At 35.1% G+C, this 24,675-nt stretch overlaps 1 protein-coding gene across 4 annotated transcripts in view; it reads right to left on the minus strand.

The window, feature by feature from the left end:
- Positions 1-11,939: 11,939 nt before the first annotated feature.
- Positions 11,940-24,675, minus strand: part of Htr1f (5-hydroxytryptamine (serotonin) receptor 1F, G protein-coupled) — a 120,335-nt gene continuing 107,599 nt past the window's right edge. For 2 of the 4 annotated variants that reach the window (XM_013506138.1, XM_013506130.1), the window contains exons 3-5: positions 19,568-19,651; positions 14,600-14,643; positions 11,940-13,857 (exon numbers count right to left, since the gene is read on the minus strand). In XM_013506138.1, coding sequence (XP_013361592.1) covers positions 12,715-13,815 — 1,101 coding nt within the window. In that variant the 5' untranslated portion in view covers positions 13,816-13,857; positions 14,600-14,643; positions 19,568-19,651 and the 3' untranslated portion in view covers positions 11,940-12,714. The remainder of the gene's footprint in view (positions 13,858-14,599; positions 14,644-19,567; positions 19,652-24,675) is intronic. The other 2 variants (XM_013506141.1, XM_013506144.1) reach the window with 2 other exon arrangements.

Raw genomic sequence — 24,675 nt, forward strand, 5'->3', positions numbered from 1 at the left:
CTTGTATTCCACTGTATTTGTGCTTTCTTCTCCGATAGTGACAATTTTAGCAGAATAACTCTTGTCGCACGCACATTTTCCTTCGCAGACATATATGAATGAAACCTAATTATCTAAAATAAAACTGTTCATAAAAAGAATAATTTTAAACTGCAGGATGCTAATGTAAAGTATTTAAATATTTTGATGAGAGTGGACTGAGAGAGGACTCCTCAGTATCCAAGTAAATGATCAAATAAATAACCACAAAAACTCACAAAAGTGGGGAGGGGAGTAAAACTCATCAGGAGCAACAGAACAAGTAAAGCGTCACAAACTAATACCATAAATGAAAAGAAACATGGTCATGCATGAAATAGGAAAAATTTTAACTTTGTGTTATGCTCCCAGGATTCGTTTTTCTAGACTCAGTACGGTGAAAATTTTAACTAATGTCATTTAATTTGATAATTTGTGCACTGAGGAGTGTAGATCCCTTTGAGGGACCCACAAAATTAGAACATAAGTTGTGTTCTTGGAAATTCACCAGCAATGAGACAGATCAATATACTATCTTTAAAGGAACTGTGCGATGTTTGAATAATGCTGTGGCACTACAGTGCCATGAGGACATTTCAGGAAGGAACTCAGATGCCATGTCTTCCACTGCCTAGGACTGCTCCACAGCAGTGCTCCAAACCTGTCAACTCCAAGGGCTCATCACTTGAAGGAAAGACCAGCTGGTTATAAATAAACCGGGAAGAGTTTAAGGAAAATTTATTCATGCTGCTTTGAGTTGGAAGGTCATACTTGGTGACAAATGTGACCAAGGTGAGAATAAATGACGTGACATGATAGCACAGTGCAGTAGAACGAGAAAGACAGAGGAAAGTAGGAGGATGGGATGAAATAAAGGAAAGAAGGGGAAGGAAAAATAGACAAAAGAGTGGAAAGAACAAAGAAGAGAGATTTAGGTTCAAAAATGCAAAAGTGTGGAATTCCTTTTTCATATTTCCTAGTACTTTAAATCTCTGGACTTCAATTATAGCTAATTTTGCATAAATTCTTTGATTGAGTTTTTAAGTTTTTATTATAATTTTCATTTATAGAAATTTGTCCTTTTTTGAAACATCCTCTTACTCATGGCTTTATTTCTTATTTTTTGAAACATTTGATACAAACTTGGTATGTTTTTTCAGCCTTAGCATTCCTGTATTTGGAGACTTTGTAAGTAATAAGTAAGCATAGCTCAAACTACAGAGGGAGATGCGCTAGGAATATTTTTTTTGTTCAGTTTTGTTTTGTTTTTTTCCAGTACCGGGGATCTAACTCTTGATCTTTCGCTTGCCGGTCAGGCGCTGTGCTGCTGAGCTAAATCCCCAGCCCCATGCTAGGAATATTTTACGCAGTTCAACAACACAGTAACAAAATAGTTCAATAAAAGAGCTAAAAAGCTGAGGCAGTTAGAATGAATAGGTAGAAGACTTTAGAAATAAGGAAACAATCTGAGAACAACATACAATTGTACATCTAATAAATACATTATAATAGCAAAACCAGCGAGGCTTAGAATAAATTATAACAAAACAGAGTAAAAGTTTCTAGTAATTGTAATGAATGCAGAAGAAAAAGTAAATTTAAGCAATTTTGCTTCCATTACTGGTAATATGGTGAACTCAGTACCGAAATTGATCCTCTTGCTGAAAACAACTAAAATTATTAGCTTAAAATAGGAAATACATGCAAATTCTGCCCAAGTGAATAAATGCTGTGCTGCTTAGACCAAAAATAATTTAAAAGCAGGAAGCCTGACAGATAATAAAGGAAAGATGTTACCTCTTGGCCTTAATGGATTTGTTTGGGTCAGGCAGTCTCAAACATTAATTGTTAAAGTTACAACAATGAGGGATAAACCCCAGGCCATTGTGAAGTTTAGGATTATACTAGGAGAGCCCTAATGAAATAAAAATAACTGGAATTCCAACACATTCAGTTTAAGAATGAACTAGATATTAACGATATGACTAATCGGGAACCAAGAAAGAAATTTTCATATTAAAACTTTAACATTGAACCTTGATTCTGACCGAAAGTAGAAGGAATTTCACCAGAAGACTCATAGCTATGATCTGGCTTCTATTCAAGTTTGTATCCTGAATTCATGCCATCTGCTGTTATGAAACACACATTAATAAAGAACCTAAGACAATGATTTAGTTTGAATTGATACAGCACTGATAATACTATAGATACTCACAAAAGCAAATGCTCATCATCCTATGAAGGTACTGTATCTCCCTCAAATAATTTCCATATGTGAGTTCAAACACAAATGAAAAGCCCACAAACAAAAGCAAAAATAAAACCCTGACATTCATGCTACAAAACGAACACACAGGGAAACAAGGCATCACCAACGAAAACAAGTACGAACGGTGCTAGCACAAAGTCTCCAAATACAGGAATGCTAAGGCTGAAAAAACATACCAAGTTTGTATCAAATGTTTCAAAAAATAAGAAATAAAGCCATGAGTAAGAGGATGTTTCAAAGAAGGACAAATTTCTATAAATAAAAATTATAATAAAAACTTAAAAACTCAATCAATGAATTTATGCAAAATTAGCTATAATTGAAGTCAAAAGATTTAAAGTACTAGGAAATATGAAAAAGGCATGAAAGAATAAAATATTTTGTAGCATATATTTAGTTGGACTCTGTAAGAAACAAAGAGAGGTAGATTATATTTGAAGATATTTATTAAGAATTAGGAATTTTTCAGAATATGTAAAAGATAATCCGGAGACTCCAGGGAAGTCAAAAGAGGATGAGTTTGAGAAAGTCAAAATTCAAAATTCACAAATAATTAAAAAGAGAAAAAAGGAAAACATTTTTTAAAAGTTTGATGACATTTTCAGAGGAAACAATTTATCCAAATCCAGTGCTTTACCGTGTCTCTCAGGAATTCCATTAATTTTTCCATCAAATACTTGGACAAGAGTAAGAAAACCCATCTTATAAGTCCTACTTATGAACAAAAGGAAATGAGCATTTTTTGAGGTCATCAGTTGGATAAGTTCTATTTTAGTTGACATCTATGAGATTTTTAAAGTGTAGTATTAAAGTATACTGTGGTCTCCTATACTTTTGAAAAGGTATAATGCAGTACAGTATTTCAGTTGTTCTGGTTTCACGAAGTTAAATTCATCTGAGTTAATCTTACAAAGTGCAAGATACAATTTTCTCTAAAGACTCGAAAAAGGATCCACTATGTAGCATAATAATCATCAGCAAGGCTAGAGGAAGGAAATAAACACTCTGGTCTTTGTACACTTAATCTAGTTCATTGTAAACCCAGTCACTGCTGACACGAAGCCACAGAACCAGCACAGTTAAGGGCAAGCTAGGTGCTGCTGAGTTCACAGTCTCCATGGTCTAAGCCTCTTTTGAAGGGAGTCCGTCCCCAAAGAGGGCTCACAGGGGGTGGATGTCTTTATGGGCTTTCTGTCTGGCACAGATTTTTGTCCCCTGATTTCATTTAACAACTGAGCAATCAAGTTTCAGAACACTTCCTAGGTTTAGTTTCCTAAACCACAGCTCTCTGTACTAAAGTGATACCAGACTCAAAAATAGAAGCAGGGTGAGGGGCCCAAGAAAGGGAGAAACAAAGAAATAAAAGCAAACAACCACACTTTTCTCCATAAGGATAATTCTGGTTCATATGTGGGAATAAATTCAAATGTGTGCAATTCCCCTTATGATTCCCCCCCAACATAGTATTCTTAATATATAATGGTGATTTATACTGTACTTTTCTTTCTGTGACATGTGTAAACATTTATTTAACCAGCGTTATAATCTTTTCATTCTTTTAAATGCCACCATTTTCCCCCCTTGGCCTCTATGAAGATTGATTTGGGGAGGGAAAATTGAAAGGAGCTATTTTTCAAAATTTATTACCAAATAACCAACCCAAATTACCAAATACATTACCAAGTACAACATCCAAAACTATTCTTTGAAAGACTAGAACTTGGAATAAAACACATTTGTATTTGGGTATTATTTAGAAAAAATATTTTGATAGCTACTTTTGCTCATTTCTTTTAGTTCAGAAAAAAAACACAATCATTTCTATTCTAAATCTAGTTTTAAAAACTAGAATGCTATTAATTTTAGCAAAGTGAGGTGAAGAACCAGAGGTGAAGTTATTGTAGGTTTCACTATTAAAAGAGGAAGATTTTCTTTAGAGCTCAGACTACCACAGCACTATGAAAAAAGTCGGACACAGTCCATATCTGCTGCACTTCTTTATCCATCCTTTGTGGGTTTCTTACTAGAATGCTACAGAATATTTTGAAATCATTAAGTTAAAACCAACACTCATTGTTTGAAGAATATGTTTTATTTCACATTTTACTATGTTTTGAGCTAAGTAACACCAAATTCCAGCATACATTTATTTTATATCACCTTCTTAACAACAGCAACAATTTGAAAAGATTTTTGTGTCATAGTCTATTAAAATTCTTGTTTGAACATTTTGTATAGTTTGGGCAACTGATTAAAATAACTAAAATAAACAATTGGATATTTATGTCTTCTTAAAACTAAGATTAACAGTATACATTATTGTTTAATCCATGGAAAGATTTTGAGAAAGAAAATGCACTTAAATTTTGGCCCAGATTTAACAGTGTACACACACATACAGATATTACTCAGTGGAAAATACAAATGAAAGAAGTCTATTATCTAACCAGAACCTGCAAATGTTTTGCATATGACATATCAAACGAGAACAAGGAAAAGAATACAAGATTCCTCATGTGTGCATGCATTAACAATTGGGGCTGTTTTGGTATACGTATGGCAAGTAGAATAGATAGTATTTTAACTTTTAGATTGATAGGAAGATATGGTAGAAAAGAAAGTCAGGCTTAATACAAAAATTATTTTTGAGTTAATTTCCTATTTTGAACCATCAATATACATTGAAACAAGAGATTGTGAAGTTTTAATTTATGTTTTATTCCTTTTATTTAGGATCCTATAATTAGAACCCAAGTTTGCAGATTAAAGGACAATCATAATAAATAAACCTGTTGAAGGACAAGACGCGTTCAATTCTGCAGTCAGAGTTAGCATAGTGTGTTTCCCGGCTGGATTAATTCTCAGATGCGTGCTCTGGAGCTCAGGGTTTTAGAACCGACGTTTCTGTGCTGGTTTAGCTGGACAACGCTCATACTGCAGTCACAGAGCAAGGTGAGGTGAGTACTATTTACTGATTATTTATTACCTCTTTTCAGACACTGTAGCTAAGTGAAGTCGATAAGAGGCTTCGGCAGCTCTTGTATATAGAGAGTGAGTTCCAGAATTTCTTAGAAAGTAAAAAATATTTCCTTTTGGGCTCAAGAACATACTGCATTTTCTGGCTTACTGCAGTGATATTTCCTACTATAAAATGCTGTCTCTTCCCCTCCACACACAAATTGTGGGACAGAGTGGGGCTGAGGACAGTGACGGGATATGAAGAAGAGTCATTTCATATTCGGTGGGCTGGATACTTACAGCATAATTGTGATATGGCCAACTGTATTTATTATTTATGTCTTTAAAATTGGAATAAAAATATTATCTTTAATAAAGGCAATTTAAACCCTTTTATTATTATATATATGTGATTAATGTTGAGTGATAGTTTATGGAGATTTATTGTTATATGTAGATAGGCATTTCTAGAATATTAGTGACCTTTGATTGCATGTATTTCATTGTCAGTACAGTATTTCCTAATCATTGAAAAATAAATTACTTTTCTAGTTTTAGCAACTATTCAGTCTTTTTTGATAATATCTCCCTTAGAAGTAAAGATAAATCAACTGTTTAACTAAATTTTAGTTACTGAATGCAGTAAGCTGGACCTGAGCCAGGCTTACTTAGGGAAGGAGATCATATTTAAAAGTGTTTGGGAACACAACACGCAGAAGGGACACAGAAAAATAAACACATTTCTTGAGAAACATACACTACTGTTTTCACCGGTGTGAAAGCCAAACACTGAAGAATGTAGGGATATTTAAAACATCTAAGGAATTACTGGAGGTAATATTGTTACTGACTATAAACATGACGGTAATTCCCTTTCAAGGAGGAGGTGGAATTTCATCTGCACTGTAAAGGACAGATTGCTTAACATCAAAGAGGTTATTTCAGGTGGGAGGGGTGAGAAAAAAGCAGTAAGAGCAATGGAGTCAAGCAAGAGGAATGAACGTAGTAAGGCCAGTAAAGAGAGGAAGCAGATTGGAGAAGACGGCATTTGTTGGCTCTTAGCAGGGCAGCGGGTTTATTAGTCATTTTCCTGTTGCTGTCATAGAATTCCCCCAAGTTAAAGGAGGAAACGGTTCATGTGGATCACAGTTCCAGGGTTTCAGTCCATGGTAGGCGGCCTCCAAAGCAGAAACACCATGGTGGAAGGGTACAGTGGAGCACAGCTGTGGGCTCACGGTGGCTCAGAAGCAGATACGGGGAAGGGTGTCCTTGAGAGATATAACCTCTGAGGGAAGGCCCCCGTGGCGCGCTTCCCTGGGCCTCCTGTCCTCACAGCACATTCAGCTGTGGACAGCAGTGGGTCACTGACGTGTAGTGACCCCATGATTCATTCACCTCTGTGCCACTCGGGGAGAATTTTAATCTGGTCGAATTGACAGATAAGACTAACTGGTACAGTGCAAAATAAGATTTTCCAAAAAAATGTTATCTGTCTTTTTGTTATTAAGATGAAGATCCTAAAAGCCCAGCAAGGGAGTTCAGATGTAATATAATAAGCTATAAGGAGCTATCATTGAGAATTTTCTTCAAATATGAATGTTATCAGTTATTTAACAGATTAAAACAAAACCCTAATCCTTGGAAATATGCAGAAATCACCTCTGAACACATCAATAGAAGAAATTAATGTTGGAATTCTTGCTATGTTTTCAACAGAGTGGCTGGATGTGTGTAGATTTCCAGAAAGCTAAATGAGTTTTGAAGATACCAGGCTTTCATTAATGGGATGAACAGAAGAGAGCAAGGGAAAGACTGCTGAGAACCCGCAGGGGTCACACTGCTGTGGCTCGGGTAGGGCTGCCGGGAACTCCTGCTTCCCGAGGACAGAGCTTCCAGAAGGAAGCTTGTCCTTCCTGAGGACACTGCTTTCCCAAAGACAGAGCCAGGAGTGCACCATCAGCTACCCACTCACTTCTCTCCAGACTCAGGAAAAGGCAGCGCACAGTGCAAGCCAGCTCATTCCATGTCGTGTGCTCTCTCCCATTCCAGACTTACTACAGAAAATAACCATTTAGATTGTGTAGTCCTTTGCTGTTTTTCAAGATCATTTGCTTTATTTCATTCTAACTTCTTAGTGTCACCTCCACCTTGAGCAAAGCCATGAAGTAAAACTTGTTCAGCATCAGGTTAATGATTAGCAGAGGAGTCAGGACTTAAATTTCAAATGTAGAGGATTGTGTTCTAAACAGCTCATTCATACGCAGTGAAGAACTTATTATTTGTCCTAGAAAATTTAAACAATATTCTGACTGAAAATAGATTTTAATTGTTGTAATTTTTACTTTTGCTTCTATACAGTTTTACTACATATTTTTCATGTACAATGGTTGCAAAGTGCTTTGGATTCTGACTAAGTATGTTAGTAAAATTTCAGTTTCACTCACTGTAACTGGTCCCATGAAACACTTAACTATTTAGGAGCTTTAAAACTGTGGTATGTAGAACTAAATCTCCAGGCTTAACCTTCTCTGGAATAATCTATGATTCTTGCTAAAGACTCAGATCCTTGATATCCAGTTTACATTTACAGACTTATAATTTTTGGAATATGCTTTTGTAACCATCACTAATTTTTATCCACACCAGATTCTGAATCTGAAATTTAGAGTACAAGGATACTTCTTCCTTCCCACTCTTCATACTTTATCTTCAAACTCAACAGCGTGTTGTGCTAAGATGACTGCTTTCTTTCTAGTTCACTTATCAACATCAACTTGCTTTGCAAGAGGACATAAACATTAACACATACGTGTACACACATCCTCTCTACTGGGACTGTGATTTACTTGAGTTCTAGCCAAGCCGAGTAACATGAGGATATGATTAGTATGTGTGGAGATAGGAAGGTGAACAAATTTTTCCCTTATTAATTGGGTTGCAGCAATGTATTATGATCTTCTGCTGAAAGAATTAATTTGTATTAAAAAAAAAATTTGTATTGACCCAGCCATATAATCATATAATAACAGTTATACAACACATGAAATATAAGTATAATTTTTGTATATGAATATTTAGTATAAGTAGTTATTAGTACAGTGAAGAGATACCAGGAGAATAGAAAGAAGGACATGGAAAGCTTTGCTGTATCTATAGGAATGAGTAAGGTCATTTTATTGTTCTTGTGGAGGTGAACATTCTCCATAATAAAAACTGGAACTGTGATTAAGCACAAGGTTGAGCAAAAGACAGTATTTTGGACATGACTTCTTATCACTGCTGCTCTTGTTGCTAAAGTATTTGTTATTACTGTTATACTTTTTTCCTCAAACAAAATTTATATCGTTCTTAACCTGATCAGACCTGATTATCAAGTCTTTGAAAAAATTCTGTTCTTAAGTGGATTTCAAATATTGATACAGCATGGACAAAGATATTCTATACAAATAGGCAAACATTATCATGTTGAAAGGTATTTCCTTCAGCAATATTTTTCATGTAAATGAGAGAAAGTATAGTGATTCCAAACAAGAAAAGTTATTAAAGTGTCCCAAGAAAGTATTTTATGAATGGCAAAATCATTAATTTGCTTCTAGAAATATTTTGACAAAATAAGGGCCTGAATATAATCACTTTGGTTGTTAGGAAGATATTAAACACATTACTTTAATATGGTCACATTTTGGATTAAACAAGATTACTTTTAAAGGACTTTGGAATATACTAGGGTGAAACTTTTCATGCTTCCTTTCTACTGCAATATAGCACACCTGATCCTCTGACCTATGAATCAAAAAGTCTCATAAATTCATAAGAAAATTTATTCCTTGAAGTATTGGAATAAATTTCAGCAATAAACTTATGATTATTTTCACTTTCATGCTATTTGGAACAAATCAACACATTTCCTAGTAACTGGCTTCCAAATACCTCTTCATTTGCTTTTGATAAAAACTTAGGGAAGAAAGATAAGATTAAAATTGAGTCTTGAATATAGGATTATGCTCTGCTAAAGGAAGTAATTTGAAACTGACGTAAGTGATACAAGAAAGGAACCTGGATGGTTGGGGAAGCAAACTCTAGAAAAGAGAAAATCAAATAAGTTTTGGAACTTTAAAGAGGAAAAGATTTTTACTAAAGGACAGGCCCAATGCCTATCCTTGGCCAAGCTGTTTGTGCTATAGATTTTACTGGTGGATTTATTGTAAATCAAAATAATATAAGGCAAAACCTACAAATTTAGACAATCCATATTTTTAAACCAGCTCCATAATGAAGACCATGTCTCATAAGCAGGAGTGGATTTTCAAGCACAACTTGGATGTAACTATGCTAACAATAGATTATTGGACTGAATGTAGGATATACTCCTTTGATTTCCTTTTTCCTTGCTTATCTTTCATATAAAAAGATTAAGAGGAACAAATAAAAATTAAGATCTTCACTGCTATATTAAAATTTTAGCAGGAGGTAAACTTTCACATTTCATATTTAATCTTTTTCTATAATATTTACATTTTCTTCATAAACTTTATCAGTTATATATATGACTCACTATACTGCTTCATTCATTATAGATATGGAATTTTTTGCTGAAAAAATAATCAGTTTTTATTAACTTGGAAGCTTTTTCATTGAGCTTAAATTATATTATTCAGTAAAGTGTGATGTGTTTTTCATAAATTTCAAAGAAAGTGCACATGGTAGATTATTAATCTCTCCATTACCTACCATCTAAGTACACAAAAGCAACATTCCTCATATTTATTCATGAAGGATGGTATGAGCTGTGACCTCAGCATGTGGGGGAGAACATAGATGAAGTGATAATTACTGCAAGGTGTTGTAGACCTGCTCTTTGTTTCCTACACATTACAAAATCAAAATTGATTCTCCCCTGAGCTCTGAAGAGGGTTATGACTTCCCTGTCACTTATGCTATTAGTTTTCTGCATTAGAGCTTCAGTTCAGTTCAGATCAGAAGACAGTCTTTGTATTTGGGTGAGCCTCACTCAGCTTGAAATTTGTTCCTTTCTGTTGATTATCTATGTCTCTTACACTTTCCCCAAATTTCTAAGAAGGGCATAGATAAACTAACAACAGATTATTTTAACTTTAGGAAGGTCTTTGAAGGAATGAATCAGAAATCAAATTTTAGTCAGTCAAAAGCGAAAGGAAATAAACAAAGATTTGCAGGGACCACAGTAGCCTTTGATCAACAAAGTTAAGGGTCTGGGAGATAAATTAGTGTGAGGACAGGCGGGGGCTTCATTTACCTGTTGGCTTTAAGTTCAGAGAGAAAACTCGTCTACCTTAGGCAAGAAGTGGTAAGGAGTGCCTATGAGCTCCAATGTTTTTAATATGCTTGACATATTCCCAAAGGATGTCTTCATTTCAACAGTACATCCCTTCTGTTGAATTCCTTATTTCGGTTGAACATGACCTTACTTCAGTAACTTGTATCTTCCCCTTCTATCTGCGTACTAACATATTTGCTATAACCTGTAGTTGCCATCTTCACATCACGTCTAATTTGTTTCTCCTTTTTTATTCCAACACTAGAGGGTGGTCCAGAATTTATAATCTCTTGCTGATTACTGTTTTGCTTTCTAACAAGAGGTTATTATCTCCACTAACCTCTCTGCTCAAATCTGATCAGAAATATTTTTCTTAGATTTTCCCCAAACTTGCAAGGAGTGATCATTTAATGATAGAAAAAAAAGAACAGACTTCTACTTTTGACATTAAATCAGCCTCAGAAAAGCTGATCATAAATACATTTTTTCATTTGATCTTCTTTTCTTCTATGGTTCTAAATAGCTGCCATGCTCATACTGCTTAGTGAACATGCCCCATAAATATTTGCATGATGTAGCCTGAACTCTTGATGTTGTTATTACCTGCAACATTCCCTTCCATTTCTCTTGCTTAGATGCTATTCACTTTACATATATTCTTTATGAATTCTTTATGAATGATTTTTCTCAACTAGATATGATCATTTTTTCCTCTTTATAATTATAACTACATCAATAACTTCCTTACCTGATTTTTGGTATTTTTTCTGTTACAGTTTTCATTTTGTTTTCTTCTTTTAGATTGTGAACTTATTAAATGAATAAATTATACTAGTTCCTATATCATCTATCTAGTACAAGTCTCGATACCTTATATATAGTGAGAACTCTGTAAATATTTGTTAGATTGGGAGCAATAAGTTACAGATATATAAAAAAATTGATGTACTATGCTCTTAAGCACTCTACTAGTAAGGTATATTTTACGATACACACAAAATGACAGCATAAAAATAAAAACTACATCATTTTCAAATGGTCTTGCTTTCTCATTAGCCTTCCCTAATGTGGTCTATTTCCACCAACTGGAACACTAGATTTTTAAAAATTTAGTGGAAAATTCTAAGTATTCCTATTGAAGGAACTCACAAAAAAAGGAAACAATGTTCAAATCAAAAGTATGCAGATGAAGTATAAAGTAATACGTCATTAAGCTTATATTAAACAAAATGAAGGGGGCTGGGGATTTAGCTCTGCGGCAAAGCGCCTGCCTGGCAAGCGCAAGGTCATGAGTTCGGTTCCCGGTACCGGAGAAAAACCAAAAAAAAAAACAAAATGAAATACAGTTTATATTTTTAATAAAACATTAGAAATATAACTATTGGGAATCACTTACGGCATTTAATGCCTTCAAACTGACTCCTAAGTAAACAAGGGGTAATAATAACAACTCCTCCCCATACTACCTCTAGGGTAAGACTTTGATTTTGAATATTTATGGGATGTTGCTAACATTTTCAGCTATTACATTAAACACGCAGATATATTGAATATACACAAGCTTAGTATCTAGAATTATTTTTCCATGGCTCACCCACTTTATAATAATTCTTTACTACCAAAACACAAAGACAATAGCAATGTGTCTGACCTTTATATTTACTCCATTCACAGTAAGCAAGAGTTGTTGTCTCCTCCTTCTCCATGTATTATGTGGTAAGATGGAGAAGGTAAGAATGGTTGAGTAGGAGAAGTGCTGGCCTTGTGAGGAAGTGTATATTTTCTATAAAATAAAAGAATTACATAATAAAATAGTAGAGATGTAGAAATTATAGATAGAAGTGTGCTGTTAATGGAAAATTCCCCTTAATTGTTGTAACATATAAATCTAGAAAATCATTATCAGTCAACTTTTTCAGTACACCACATAGGCTAAATATTATTTTTAATCTCCACATAATGTTTTCTAATTTTGAGTTTCCTAGGATGATAAAATGAATACATTGTATGTTCATAGTATTATTAAAATATAAATTGTGTTATCATCTCATCCATTTTAGCAGTTATAGTATAGTTCCTCTAATTGTGTAGATATTTTACTAGTTAATATTCATTCTGTTACTCTCCTTCATAGAAAAACTTTATCCTTTAATAATAAACTTTGTTTAAATTAATATCGACATCGCACAAGTTTTTGGAATGCTTTCTTGAAATCTTCGTTAAAGATTGTATAAATCAGTGGATTTATAAGGGAATTGAGATAACCAAGCCATGTTAAAAAGTTTGACATCTCTTCAGAAATTTTACATTTTTCACAGACATTAACAACCAATTCTTTTACAAAAAAAGGAAGCCAGCATATTACAAATGCACCCAAGATGAATCCCAGGGTGGTGGCTGCTTTGCGTTCTCTTGTACCTGAGATCTTTTGCCTTCTCCAAGATTTCTCATGCCTGAATTCAGACCTGGGACTTTTCACTGTGTTATGAATTTTATCAAAGTCTGTTGATGGGTCAGATAGAGATTTTTCCAGCATGTAGGGTGTGGAAACCATTTTAATGCTTTTCTCACCACTCTCCAAAAGGACTTGGCCATTCAGCTCCTCCTTTGCAATTCTACTTGCTTGTCTTTTGTGGTATAATGTTTTTGCTGCTCTATAGATTTTGTAGTAAAGGATCAAGATCAGCACAAGTGGAATATAAAATGCTCCAAATGTTGAGTAAATGGTAGAAACAATATGGTCATGCTTGATGATGCACTCATCATCTCGGCTGGGTCCTTGGTGTCTCCAGAACAGAGGCGGCATAGATATAAAAACAGATATAATCCAAACTACCGTAATCATAATGCCAGCTTGCTTGGGAGTCCTTTTCCTGGCATACTCAACAGCATCTGTGATGGCTCGATAGCGATCCAAAGCTATAGCTGAGAGATGCAAGATGGAACAGGTACAACAGATAATATCAACACTCAGCCAAATGTCACAGACAACTTGCCCCATGATCCAGCTCTCTCGCACAATATACACAATGCTGAAAGGCATCACCAGCACAGCTACAAGGAAATCTGTGACCGCCAAGGAGCAAATTAAATAATTGGCTGGGTGGTGCAGCTTTCTGGTCACAACTATTGCAGCAATGACGAGGGAATTGATGGTCGTTGTCATCAGTGCCAGCCCCGAAAGAGTGAGGGACACCAGGATTTTGGATGGCATTCTGTTTAACAGTTCCTCTGAGGTCAAGTTTTGATCAGAAGAGTTTAAGAAATCCATATTTTTTGTTTTAAAAAATCAATACAGTTGAAAAATGGATACCTGTAACAAAGGAGGGGGAAAGAGTTCAGAGAAATCCTCAAGAACTTTTCCTTTTAGAATAAGAATACTCTTGTAAAAAGTATATGTGTATGTTTTTCCAGAACATTCCATAGATTTAAAAAATGGAGTTCAGACTGCAGATATCTTTCATTTAATTAAAAAAGTCCAATGAGAACAGTAACAAGTAAAAGCTTTCAAAAAGTTTCTTAAAATGACTGACATAAAACAATTTTTACAAGTAAACTAGCCAATTATGCAATAAAATCTCTACTATTATAGAATTCCTTTTAATAACTATATTAACCCTGACTATGTTTTTTTCTTTTTATGTAGCAGGAAATGTTTGAGAGCACATGTCATTAAATATATACTTATGTATTATGCAAGCCAATGTATGGAAGCATAATAGTAAGGCAATATGCAAAATCATAAACAATATTATACTTAATTTGAAGTTGCACTGAGGACATTATTATTTGACTTGTGAAGACTGAAAGAACTTTAAATACATTTTGAATCATGATATAGAGGTTATATAAGTGGAAATGAGTTTTAAAAAGTAATATATCTAGCATTCTATAATAATTTTATGAGATGAGGTAAATGTCAGAATGTTTAGTAGTCTTTGTGCATGTAGTAGTTAATTTGGTTTACAGAGATAAAATGAGATTACTTGCAGTCAAGTAGCCATACAACATTATCCATTATAACAACGGCACATAGGACCAAATAACCCACTTACCAAGGTGGACTTGTCAGTGAGTTGAGCTCACAATAGCACTCACTCTGAAATGAAAGTGATTTTTCCTCATAAGTTACCATTGCAATGACTGTTACCCTGCTTCTGAAAGAGAACTCTCCACCCTTGGCTTATAATTGTTGCTTTTGTCTCTATTATTTTAATTAGAAGTCAAGAAAGAGCAGTTGCAGTATAATGAATAGGATTAACACTTATAAGATGGTCCTTTTCCCTATTAGTATTTTCTTTTGTTTAATAATACTTTAGCGGCTACTTGGATCTTAGGGAAAGACAGAGGGCAAGTAGACACCTGAAATTTTATTCTTAGCTATAATTGCTATTATACTGTCATATCCCTTAAATTAGGTAAATATTTATTATAAATGTTATATATGAATATTTGTTATATAATTATTTCTAAATTGCTTATATTAATTAATGATATTTACTTAAAGTGGTAATGTTTCAATTGTTGAAACTGATAACATAATAATTTTAAATATTTAATATTATTATATAAATTACTTCAGAGAAATATAAATAATGATATATATGATGTGATTAAATATATTATAAAATACCTTCAATCTTATTTATGTTTGGGTTAATCATACTAAAGGTAGTTTTGGCTCTCAGATATTCACTGAAGATAAATGCTGCTAAGCAAATTGAATGGCAGAAGAAATTTGAATATCTGCTATGGAAAAAATTAGTGCTTGTATAGTGTGTAACTGAGGAGTTGTTGGATTGCTATCTACATTAAAAATATCAACACCTATTTGTAAAAGCCAACTAAGATAACTCCAGATAGATGATGGAGACTAAATTCTTAAAAGTTCTAAACTGGTCTTTCCTAACTTTAGTAAAATTTACAAATTTACAAGCCTGGAGCGTTTGTAAAAACGTGGATTGCTGGATTCTAGGATGTAGAGAGCCCGATGGGTGCCCTTAAGGTTGGTGCTCCTATGAGCTCCCAAACGGTGCTAATGCTGCTGTTCCAGGAAGTCAGGCTTCTGGCTGAAACAGCATGGTTGCTTCTTGTCCATTTGTCTAATTTTTCCTAGCGGAACTGCATACGTGAATTCCTGCCCACTGTGAGCAGTTCTGACATTTCTTTTACTCAACTTTTTCTGCATTGCTCTCTCAAATTTTTTTCTTTGAGTTTCTCAAAGGAATGATCTTCTATTTAACCTTGCTTTGGGTGTTTCTGTATTTTATTGCCATCTTCAACTAGCTCTTGAACTTTCTGTTCTAGGTCTATTGATTCCTCTTCACTCACATTGCTTTCAATCAGCTTATTCTGGGATTTTGATATATGATTGTATTTTGTAAAATCAGTATTGGATCACAGGGCCTAGAATGGAATGGGGTGCTAGTAGACAGTATTAGAACTGTCATTAAAATCCTCCATATATATTTTCAATATTAGTGGACCTCATAGTCCTTATATATTTTCTAGAAAATATTCTTAGTGGGCATATGTGAAATGCTTACTCCATATCCAATAAGACATATTAGAAATATGGTAGATCAATTAATTTCTACCCCATTCTCTCATAAAACTTGCTACATATATTAAGTATATATTCAATTAAAAACACAATAGGCTCTTAACTGATCAATTTCTCTGCAATACTGTTTACTTATTGTTATAGGAATTGATTTAAAAGTGCCGACATTTCACACAGTAAAAATGTTTTCATTTTAATTTGCCTGATAGAGTTTTGGCATAGGAGATAATCCTGAAATTATGTTTGGGGGGGAATAGTGACTAAGAAAAACTGTTTGGAAATAGTTACTTGGATTTTCAGAATAAAAATCAATTCTATGATAAAATGGGCTGGCTTAAAATTATTTGATAATTCAGTTGATTTCTCCAAGTGATACATTTCAACATTTAAATTAACTAATAAGATGGTAATTCACATCATGAAAAACATAAAAATTTTCATCATAGTTTAGAACTACACAATAAAATTTATGTCACAAATTATATTTCAGTTAAGCAGAAACTTTCTCAATATTAAAGTTAGAAACCTAATTAATCTGCTGATAGTTGTATTTGTAGATAATAAAGAAAATAGAAGAGTGAAGGAAACAAACTGCACCTGTGTTTCATCTTCCTTTTGTCTTATTTTCCTTGCTGTTTATAATCAGAAATTTCATAAATTATCCACCTCATTAGTTTAGGCATGACTTCTCACCAGCCTGCTTTATGTTCCTTTATAATTTAAGTCCTCACTGTGTGTTCTCATAGGGACCGCTTTTGGGTTACTGAACTTGCTTCTCCTACTGTTAAAACATAGACTAAATTCTTTAATTCAAATGTCTTTACTGTGAAATAATCAAGATTATGGTAAGTAGAGCCTATAGTCTCATCAGGCACATTAAGCCCTCTTGAAAACAGCAGAAAGAGAAAACAAGCCCAGGCTTTACTCAGCATGAATATTTACGACTTTATTGTCTTAGTCATGTGATGTGTTTATTCTTTAGCTTATACGCATCATTTTAAACCTAATATTTAGAGTAACCCATTTGGGACCCCTCCTGCCTCTCAGGAGCTACCCCTATTCCCCATTTCTATTCCTCGATAAACTTTCCTACTCTTAAAAAAACTCTAATATTTAATATATATTAAAGTGTGTGTTTGCTCTCGATGTTCCACTCTGTCTTTAGGTTAAACTATTAGCTATTAGCTCCTACACGCATAAATTTACTTTCTTTGTGATTAATGGGGCATGTCATAGCCAAATAATTTGTATAATAGCATTGTAAATAGGTATAATAATAAAATTCAATTCTATCAATATTTCACAGGAACCTAGAAGTTGGCTGTTTCAATTAGATTGATAATGATAATATTCATTTTTCCTGAGTGTTTACATCTATAGTCAGTATAAGTGCTTTATCTGTATTAAGCCATTTAATCCTTAAATGTGCCCTACCAGGTAAGGCCCATTAGTATATTTCTCTTCATAGATAGGAAAACTGACACATAGAAAAATAATCAACTTCTCTATGAAAGCAACATAAATAAATGGTGGAACAAACCTGTTCTTTCAACCACCACTTATGCTAAAAAATTTATTACTTATCAGCTCTAGTTTAGTTAGATGTCTCAAAGTACAGTACTTCTATAAAATAAAGATTTTGCTATAAAGTAAGATGGATATTCAAACAGAAGCAATATCCAGTAGAACATAGGTAATGACAAATAGAAAAATATTTTCAGTTATTTCTAAATTGTTTGTACTGCTTTTCTAACTCTGAGACTTCCTCTGCTCTTTTATTTCTTTGCTCTTTGCTCTCATTTTATTTCTTTGCTCTCTTAGTCCTCTAAGAACTGTTTATTGAGGCTTTTAATGCACTGATTTATCTGATGGTAGTAGAAGATAACCCCAGAATATAACAGCAGAACAGCTAGCTTTTAGAAGCTAGCTACAGTAATGGAGCAGCTGAACACAGTTATACAAAACAATAAAGAAACTGTGAAGGCCTATATGAAGTATTCTGTAAATACCAGTGAAGGAGAATTAATCATATCATGCGTAAACAAAGAAAGCCTTTCCAGAAAGAGAGGTAGGTATGAGCACATACAGAGGCATAAAAGTGGAAGAAGCATTCAAACGCATGAAGTATTTGATGTGCTGCTTACTTAAATACTGCGAAGGCACCATAGACTTGGTAGGAGGTGAGGGATGGAAATGAATAAGGAAGACAGTGAAGGGGCTTGCATGCTGTGGCAAGGACACGAGTTTATCCTTCAGGCATCAGAAGTCTCCTAAGAGTTTCAGAAGGGGAGTAGAGGGTGCGACCTCTTTCCAGGCAGAGTAAAACGTGTGCGGAGAGTAGGACTTGAGCGCGTGGTGCTGCTCCCCGGGGAGAAGGTGTAAGCTAAACGATTACCGAGCACTCTCACAGATGCAGGTGACATTCGAACTTTAAAAAGTAATTCGCTCTGGTACCCGCTAAAAAGTAATTGGAATAAAATTGGCCTAGTGTTTTTCAGCTGTCATAAATTGCATAAAAAGAAAAAGATAGATAGGTTGTTTAGGAATCACATCAGGAATTGGGATGCAGCTAGGTTTAAGAACAAAGCCAAGGAAGCTGTTGGTGAGCTGCTGGGAGTTTCAGGAGGCACAGGCCAGGCATTGGGCTGTGACTTAGGACAGGGATGAGTAATCTGAGGTCGGGATTAGGTTCGGAAAGACACAAAACGTGGCTTCATGTAATGTGGAGGGAAGAAGAAAAGAAAAGGAGAGATGGAAGTCATGTTCAGAGCTTGGGATTAGTGTCTCAGAGTTAGGGAGTGACTCAGGCTTGGGCGCGGGCTCTGACTCTGCTGTTTCAGTGCAGACCTGCTTCCAGAGAGGAATGCGAGCCGACCCAAAGGCTGTCTCCTCTGCACTCGCCATGTAGAGGTTTCTGTTGGTCTGTTTTTCCTATGTCTTTAATGCTCTGTGCTCCTGAACCTCAGCAGGCCCCCACACTACTTGTCCTTGGCCTGTTTCCTCAGCCTGTGTCCTTTCTGAATCGCTAAGGTGCTTCATGTACATTGCTCTCATTTGTCCCCTAGCTGGCCCTTTGGTTTTGGAGACCTACCCCTTCTCATCATGTCTTGCTGTAACTCTGTCCAGGCCGGTGTGCTTATCCTAGAGATTTGACAGGATCTCACTCTCAATTTATGGATTATCTTTTTAGTTGTCTTTTGGCTCCAATGATTCCCATCTACTCCACATGCAAGATATATTAGCCCCCTTCCGGAGCTCTCTGAAACTCATTCAGTCATGGCGTCATTCTCAAAGTCTATGATATCACATCATACATCAGGCTAAGAAAAAGATTAAGCTTTAACACGGTAGTGCCTCCTGACCTAAAGACATGCGAACTAAAATGACAAGTTATCTGTTCCCTGAAAATCTTAGTATATGATTACAATTTAGGGCCAGTGTAGATGAAATCGGTACTCACGTAGAAAAAGATGAGGAAATGGGAGGCACATGATGGCAAATGAACTGCAGTCCATCCAGGGAAATGCTATTTGAGTGCTCTCTGCTGAGGGAGAGAAATTCATTCATATTAAGGCCCACTTTTTCTCCTTGTTTCTGTAAATGACTGTGCTCTGTACTTCTTCAATACCCCTGCAGGCCCTGGACTCTATTCTGGGAGTTGTATCTGGCCTCTGAGATGTAGTTTAGCATCATACCTACACAGCCTTCTCAGCCTACTTCCTGCCTCTTTTCATTTTGGAACGTCTCTTTCATTTTAGTTAAAGTTAATATAATTCTCTTAGAAGCTTTGTGCCTCCCTATGAGTCTGATTGACAAAATTATGTTCTTCAAAGCACATGCATAATTTTTTACAAGACATACTATTTTCTTCTTTGGGGAGAATATTAGCACTATAGAATAAGAATAACACCTTTAAGATTTTAGAAGTCTGTGTGTCTAGCTTGAGGGCTCTACTAAGGACCTCTTAACTTTTCCCTAAATCTTAATGGAAGATTTTATAGCTATCACCTTGATCTTTTCTTTACCCTGAAGCCATTTTTACATTGACCAATTTTTGCTATCAGGACAAAACAGTAATAGGAAATAGTTTTCTTTTTTCTCTCCAACAAGTCCTGTATCATACACATCTCTTTTAAATTTTGGGCACAAAGTTTTAGCTCTTTTTCTTTTCACTTTACACAGTTAGAAAAGTTTGTCACTGGCACTGAATCTTTCTTAGCAATCGCTTTGGGCAGATTTTCAAGTTCATTAGACATATTTTATGTCTCTGGTTATTTCAGACCACATGTTTAAAAATCTTTCTGCTGTTTCTAACGATGAGTTGTCCTCTTCTCATTCATCTAATTTTCTCTTAACACCTTTCAGCTCCCCACTAAAAGGTTTCCATCAATCTGCTTGCTGTTTCTCCACTCTCCACACGCCTCAGGGACCCAAAGCCAGTGCCATGTGCGTCATGACTGAGCTGACAAGTGTGGACTGTGCCAGAGTGTTGTTATCAGTCCAAAGTCACCGAGAGCTCCCAAGGCCTGCACTGAGAGAAGAAGGGAATTACATTTCTGAAAGTCTCCTGCTCCACATGGCCCAGCTTTAGAGTGGAATTTTCAGAAAGAATGGGAGGCCAAAGAGCAGGAGAGCAGATGGGTTCAGACGTATGGGAAGATATAGAGACCATCTTTTCTATATGCTTCGAGAAATAGTCATTGGAAGTTTTCTCTGATATTTTTGAGAACTACATCATCCCCAAGCAAACCTCTGAGAATCTCCTACCTTGCTGCTTTAGGCTGAGGTGTCTGCTTCTTTGATTTTAAGCTGCAAATACACTGAATGCAAGCTTTTACTTTCCTGCTTTTTGTCCTCTAAACTTTTCAACATTGACCCTCACTCTAGTTGCTTCATTAAAACTTTTTATTTCAGTAATATTTTAGGTCTTATTTTCCTAATCAGTTCAGACTAATATAGGCAGGTATGCTGCTAAGTAGTTGTTGGAAATTACCTCTTCATCCTGTTTCCTTATGTCTTATTATTACAGGGATGATGGTACTGTTTGGGGAGGATTTAGGTAATCAGCTGAGACCTGGCTTTTATCCATACTAAAAAGTAAGGCATCACACACTTCCCAGTGTTCTGGACCCACTAAGGGACAAATGGATCACGGAAAGTCATTGTAAAATCACCTACCCCATAAGAAATGTGCCTCGTATGGGAGTGTTTCTTTGGCAAAATTGTCTATTTCCTGGTAGATGTAAACACCCACATGCAGTCTCTTGATTCATTAAGTAGTTTTAATAAAAACTTTAAAAAATTTAGAAAGAAGGGAGCAATTCTGATTTTAAATGGAATTTACATATATACACATTTCATTGTTTAAATGGCTCTGGTTATTGTTTTGAAGAGACAGCTGCTGAGTAGTCTGCTACACTCGTGACAATAACTAACTTACAATGACAGTCTTAGGGAAACTGCACTATATTCAAAGACACTGTAACATTAGCTACAGTAGCACCTATTATATCAGGGGCAGTAAATAGGCATGTGCAGACTGTACATGGGACTAGGTATGCAGACTTGGGATGGGTTATTATTTTTTGTTTGTTGCTGAAACTGAAAGAAGGAAGTCAAATGTATCTCTATGGGGTGGAGAAGGTGTGTGGGATATTTCAGACATGGGGTTGTGAAAGCAATAAGAGCTGGTGTTTACTCCTCACAAAGGGTTTCAGCTTACTAAGAAGACACTGTCTTAGCCTGCCTCATGCTACTATAACAAAATACCACGAACTAGGTTACTGACGTAGAGCGGATATTTTATTTCTGATGATTCTGGAGGCTGGGAAGTCCAAGATCAGAGGGCTGGTATCTAACAGGGCCTGTCACTGTATCATCCCAAGGCAGAAAGTGAAAGGTGAGTGAGAGGGGGCTGACTTTGTTTTTATGATGAGCCCACTCTCACAGTAATAAACTGGCTCCTGCAGTAGTGACACTGATTCATTCGCAGAGCACAGCACTCATGACTACACACTTACCAGTATGCTGCTTCCTCCCAGTGCTGCTACCCTGGATTAACTTTCCAGCACAGGAACTGTGATACTTTCAAGCCACAGTAACTGCCAAGTACAGAAGTGTGAATACAACCTACAAGTTCAACAGGACTTCATTTGGAGCTGGACTCCTCATTTACCAGTGTGAGCTTAGGACAGTCATTTCAACCTTCAAAGACTCAGTTTCATTACTTGTAAAGTGAGAATAATGAGTCAAATCTTATGAAGTGCTGTCAAAGATTGAACATAAATCCACTTGGTGCTTGGCACTCAATAAACTGAATATTTATATCTATCATCTTCAATATAGAGTTAGCAAACTCTGTCCTCTAGAATTGTGGGAAACATTGCAGAAGACATGAAATGGGTCCAACAAGGCAAAAAGTATTATTTTTTAAAACCCAATCATTTTATGGTATCTACAGAACTATTATTATCTAGCACCAAGTTTTCTAATTATACTATATGTAAAGCAGGGGTCAGAGGAATTAATGTATAATTACCATGCAGACAGAATGATGTATTCTCCCAATATTTGAGTTAAAATGGAAAACAGGTAATATACCAGGAACCTAGACATGGAAATTTTGGAAGAGCATGGTCATGATCTTTTCTTCTCCTCACTAACATTCCCTCACTTGAGAAGTTCTTGATGAAGCAGATATTTCACTCTAGAGTGTCACTGGATATAATGATATTGCATGAAAGTAGATGTTACCAAGAACTGGACAAAGAGTAAAAACATTCTGTATCCTTAATGGAAAATTACCAAAAAGTTGATATTTGGCTAGATATCAGATGTGAAGACTATTTTAAAATATTGTTTCTAAATTTAGTTAGCTATTAAAATATGGTAAATATCTTAATCTATGGGATAAAATGTTGGCTTGGACAAATTATATCCCAGGATGAACAATGAAAATAGTTAATATTTCTAAAACATGAATAAAAGCATTCTGGTAAATGATGTGGAGAAAGTATCACATGTCTAGGATGTGTTCAAATAAAAAGAATGCTGTAGTTGTGATGTTAAAAGACAATTACTTTTTATCATAATATTTGATTTAACAGTTTCAAGTTTTTTTATGCACAATAATTATTAAGCAAGCTAGCATGGTTTAAACAGTTACGAGTACAGTAATCATTCCCCCTTTTTGTTTTTCACTACCACTTGAAGGGCTTTAAACTGTTCCTTATGTTTTATAAAAATGTCACTAGTAAAATGAAGGTACTGCATCTGATCATTATGCATATTCTTCTATTACATATTTTTGTAAATATGTCAAGTATTCTTTCTCTTCTAATGCACTTTTTCTTGTTTGAGTCCTCTTACTGAAGCTGTATGCTTAAACACATTTTAAAATCAAGTAGGTTTAGAAAATGTCAGTGAATTAACTCATTAATAAAACAAATGTATTAACATTTGTTAAGCACTCATGGCTTGGTTGGTCTTGTACACAAAGCAGCAGTCTAGTAAAATAGTCTGAGGGCTAATGGTTATTAGTTGAAATTGGGCAGGAGATTTGCCATCTTCTATTAATGGAATAAAATGTACAACACTGCACACAGGCAGATATTATATGACCATGATATGGAGCTCTGCTCAAATGCAAACTGGTCTCCCAGTCTGCTAATTAACCAAGGTTGGTGACTAAAAATATGGAAAATTTTAACTTTTAAACTTGAATAAAATGGAGGGGACTGACTGAGACATGTTCAATCTAAATATACACTGAAGGACATGATTATATATATGAAGGGTATGTTTCTATTTTTATTTAGTTGGGTTTACTTAATATTTCAGAACATAGTATTTTGTTTGTCTCTGCTTTTTGCATAATACTCTATTCTAGATGGCCAGGACACAAACTGTAGGACAGGGCGTGGTTACCACACTAACAACTTGAGATTGGGTACCAAGATAATTATGACAAATTTGTTTACATCTGAATCACAAGCAAGAAGAATTCTTCCTGATCTACTTGGAATTTACTTATTTTTTATCTGAAAATAGCAAATTTGTTGTCAAATACCTTTTCTCCCTTCTAAAATTTAAGGGTTAGCATTTTTAATTTTAAAAATTCTCACTTTTATCTCTGTTATTTTTAAATTTCTTTGATTTGATTACTACTGCAATAATGGCGTTTATTACCTCTAGATTAAAAGTATTTATTGAAGCTGAGGCTAATGAAAGTATGTATGTTAGAGAAAATTGTTGAATGCTTCAGAGATCAGACAATTAAGTGATGGCAGTTTATATATTATAGATCCTAGTTGTGACTTAGCATATAGCAAACCGGAAGTGTCACCCGAAAGGAACTGTAAAACGCTGAAGAACACCAGTGTTGAGCCTGTGGATTTATTGCCTACGCTTTGACAATCAATCAGTCAATGCTCATCAAGCATTGTATTAGGTCCTGGACCTCAGACACAGAGTTTGCAAGAAGATGCATACACACTTCAGGAAGAGGAAAATAGTATGATGTTTTAGAACAGAGGGGACTCCAGAGGATGTCGTGTATCACAGAAAACC

Source organism: Chinchilla lanigera, unplaced genomic scaffold (assembly GCF_000276665.1).
Source record: "Chinchilla lanigera isolate Chin_1 unplaced genomic scaffold, ChiLan1.0 scaffold00006, whole genome shotgun sequence".
In the NCBI taxonomy this organism is placed as follows: Eukaryota; Metazoa; Chordata; class Mammalia; order Rodentia; family Chinchillidae; genus Chinchilla; species Chinchilla lanigera.